We start from the raw sequence: 3,748 nt of genomic DNA on the forward strand, positions 1-3,748 counted from the left end.
AATTTTTACCAAAATATTAAACAAGCTCTTAGTATAAAAAATTTTCAAGTAGTATTATAATTTATAAATATGCAAAGTTCTATAGATTCACCTTAATTACATAAAATTTATAATTGAAAATAGTAATGAAAATGGGAAATGAAAATCTTTCCTTCTTCTATTTCTAATTGAAATCAAAATTTTAACTTAATTTTATAAATTAATAAAGTAAAATTTATTTTTTTAAATTAAATATATATTTACTTTTCTTTGAGTCAAAAGCTAAAAAGAAAAAAAAAAAATTAAGGTTTGGTTTGATAAAGATATTTATGTCTCTTTTGAGAATACGATTGAAATTATATTTTCTAAATAATAAATATGTTTTTTTTAATAAATTTTTTTATATTTTTTATATTAATATTAAAAATATCATTTTAATATATTTATAAATAAAAAATACTCGAAAAAACATTTAAACTCTTCATTCAAAATTTAATGTCTACCAGAGACGATGGGCCTCAAACAATCATTCTAGCCCATTATTTTTTTGGAAATATGGGTTGAGCTCTCAAAGAAAAAATGCCCATTTATGGAAACAAAAGCCCAACGTCCTCTTACAAGCCATTTTCTGATAACCTGAAGGTTGCTCCTCTGCTCTCTGATTCGCAGCTTCTCATTTTGCTTTCCAATGGCTACCATCACCATCTCTTCACTACAAACCTTTCCTTCTCTCCACTCTATTTCTTTGAATTCTCCCCAAAATACCCCCACTCTCTCATTCTATTCACAGTCAAAACCCTTCCCTTCCATCTCCTTAAAACCCTTCAATACAACACTTAAATTTAAACCTCGCTCTTTAATTATCACTGCAGCTTTCAAAACCCTCTCAGAGACGGAGTTAATTACTGTCCCATTAACGGCAGATGAGTTTAACTCAAAGATGCCGTCAGATTGTGGCGTTTACGCTGTTTATGATAAAAGTAATGACCTTCAATTTATTGGTGTCACTCGGAATATTGGGGCCAGCGTTTTCTCTCACCTGAAATCCGTGCCGGAGCTATGTCACTCCGTTAAGGTAATTTCTTTTCCTTTCTTCTGTTTTTTCCCTTAATTGCCTGACCTTTTTGTGATAATTACAACTGACACTCTGTTAATCTTGGATGTTTAATTACTATTATATTATATAATGGATGATTGAATTTATAATTTTTTGAATTTTTGTTACATCTTGAAAAATTATATAAATATTGTCTTGAAAGTTGTTCTTGAGTCAAAATCTTGGTTGGCTAGATGTTGTGACACTTGATTAATTTAGAGTTCTAATGAGTGGATGTTGAATTCAAGAGCAATCCGAAAAGGAAAAGATTTGATGGTTTGTAACGGAAATCCTATACGGACCAGTTTAAAAAAGATGGGATTTGGTTGAACTTTGAGTGCGGAGCTTGAGTTATCAAGCGGAATCTGAACTTGGGAAATGTGTTATTGATGCTAGTGTGATTGAGCAGCCATTGAAAATCTGAACTTGGGATTTGGTCTTCTAAATCTAACTTCAGTATTTCATTGTTTGATTTTTACCATTTGCATTGAAAGATACCGCGACTGCACTCACATTGTAAAAAAAGTCTTGTTGTTCCGCTTCCCCTTTATTGTTGTTGTTGTTCCCCTCAACCAACTTCGTTTAGAAGACCAAGGCCTTGCAAAATTAAGGCATCTAGTTGGAGAGTGGTGCTTAGGAGGATAGCATTAGTGATTTCTTCAAAATTAGAAGACCTTTCTAAGCTTTGTCTCTTAATGTGTCATGTGCTATGCAAATGTGTTGCCCCATGGGATGGGAGATATAGAGCAAGTTTTTTTTTTTTTTTTTTTTTTTTTCATTTTTATCATTAATGGTGAAGTTGGGGTCTGTCTTAACATGGTGGAGGATCTAATTTCAATGGTTTTTGGGAGAAAGAAAGAAACAAGCTGTTTTTGAATTTTGCAATTTCGCTATTATTTAGTGTTGCGGGTGGAACAAATGCTAGAATCTTTGGAAGTCATTATCTTTCAAAACAGTGTTTATGGGACAAAATTTTCGTTTCCTCAAAAATAGAAGAAGGAAGTAACAATGCCTCGAGAGAAACTGACATCATGGGAGTATGTTAGATTTCACTATAAATACCATAAGAAATGCTATCAGTTGATAAGCAATATGGCAGCATGCTGTGTGATCTTATGTTGGGAGATTTAATTGTTGAAAACAGATTGAAGGTGCACAATTGGCTTATCTGCATCTTCTAACTTCTTTTCAATTAAATCAGTGTGATAAATGTTTTTATGCAGACCACTGATTTTTGCCATGAAAACTGTTATGTAGGTTGGAGTAGTAGTCGAGCCTGATAAAGCGTCTCTGACCGAAGCTTGGAAATCCTGGATGGAAGAATATGTAAAAACCACAGGAAAGGTTCCACCAGGCAATGAAACGGGGAATGCTACTTGGATTCGACAACCACCAAAGAAGAAGGCTGATCTCCGGCTTACACCTGGTCGACATGTCCAGCTAACAGTTCCACTAGAAGAACTCATTGACCGGTTGGTGAAGGAGAACAAAGTGGTGGCTTTCATCAAGGGATCTCGAAGTGCTCCAATGTGTGGATTCTCTCAGAGAGTAGTTGGCATTCTTGAATCTGAAGGTGTGGATTATGAGAGTGTTGACGTGCTTGATGAAGAATACAATTACGGATTGAGGGAAACACTGAAGAAGTATAGTAATTGGCCCACATTCCCACAAATATTCATGAATGGTGAGCTGGTAGGAGGGTGTGATATCTTGACCTCCATGCATGAGAAAGGTGAGCTCGCCGGTCAATTCAAAAAATAGATTATTGAGCTCTCGAAATCACCCTCTTATGGAGAATGTTGTAACACAGAATAATAATATTAGAATACCAAGATGTGGAGTTTTGTTGTATGTTTGTTATCTTGCTGTAGATCTTAGGCATGCAACTTCTAAGCTTTCATTATCCAAGTCATAAACAAAGGGGGAAATGGTTTCATGTAATTGATTTCGTCGTCTCGGAAACTCACAGACACACACACACACACAGAGGGAGACTGCGTGGAATTGGGAGTTGGGACATGTATAAATATGTTTTTACTTGATTGTTGCGTTGGTGCTTGCAACTGCTATCAATTGGTTCATATGTTTTTATTTGCAATTCTCAACCTTACAGTAACGCCTACTTTGTTTTGGTGGGTAAAATTGTTGGCGTGGTTTTTTTTTTCTTTTTTTTAAAAAAAGAACAGCTGGAAGAAGGAATCAACACTGTTGAAAAATGGACAGAAGATGGAAAAGAAAGAAACTAATCAAGAAGCCACCAAAGAAATACCATAAAAATGTCCTGTTATTCAGATAAATTAGCTTTTATTTTGGAGTTTTATGGTGTCTATTGGATTCTGCTCGGTTTGCAATTCACTTGCAACCTGGTTATGGTCTGGGTTGTTTATTTTACCCGATAAAAGCCAATATCATAGACAAGAAATTAGAGATATTTATATTATGAAAAAATATTGTTTCCAAAAAAAAAAAAATATTTTAAAAAATAATCAATAATAGGCTCAAAATCATGTTTTCAAATACGTTTTTGGCATTATTAAAAATTAAAAATTATGTTTTAATTGAAAATATAGTATCTTTTAAATATTTTTTAACTTGTGTTTGAAAAAGTTCAGGTGTTAAAAAAATAAAATTCGAATCATGACATCTGAATAAACTATTTGTAGACATATCGGG

At 33.5% G+C, this 3,748-nt stretch overlaps 1 protein-coding gene across 1 annotated transcript; it reads left to right on the forward strand.

The window, feature by feature from the left end:
• The first annotated feature begins 592 nt into the window (after positions 1–592).
• On the forward strand, positions 593–2,926 carry LOC118037506 (bifunctional monothiol glutaredoxin-S16, chloroplastic). Its single transcript, XM_035043495.2, has 2 exons — positions 593–1,054; positions 2,333–2,926. Exons 1-2 carry the CDS (start codon positions 668–670, stop codon positions 2,834–2,836), a joined length of 891 nt encoding a protein of 296 aa, XP_034899386.1. The 5' UTR covers positions 593–667; the 3' UTR covers positions 2,837–2,926.
• The last annotated feature ends 822 nt before the right edge of the window (positions 2,927–3,748 follow it).

Source organism: Populus alba, chromosome 16, assembly GCF_005239225.2.
Source record: "Populus alba chromosome 16, ASM523922v2, whole genome shotgun sequence".
NCBI lineage: Eukaryota > Viridiplantae > Streptophyta > Magnoliopsida > Malpighiales > Salicaceae > Populus > Populus alba.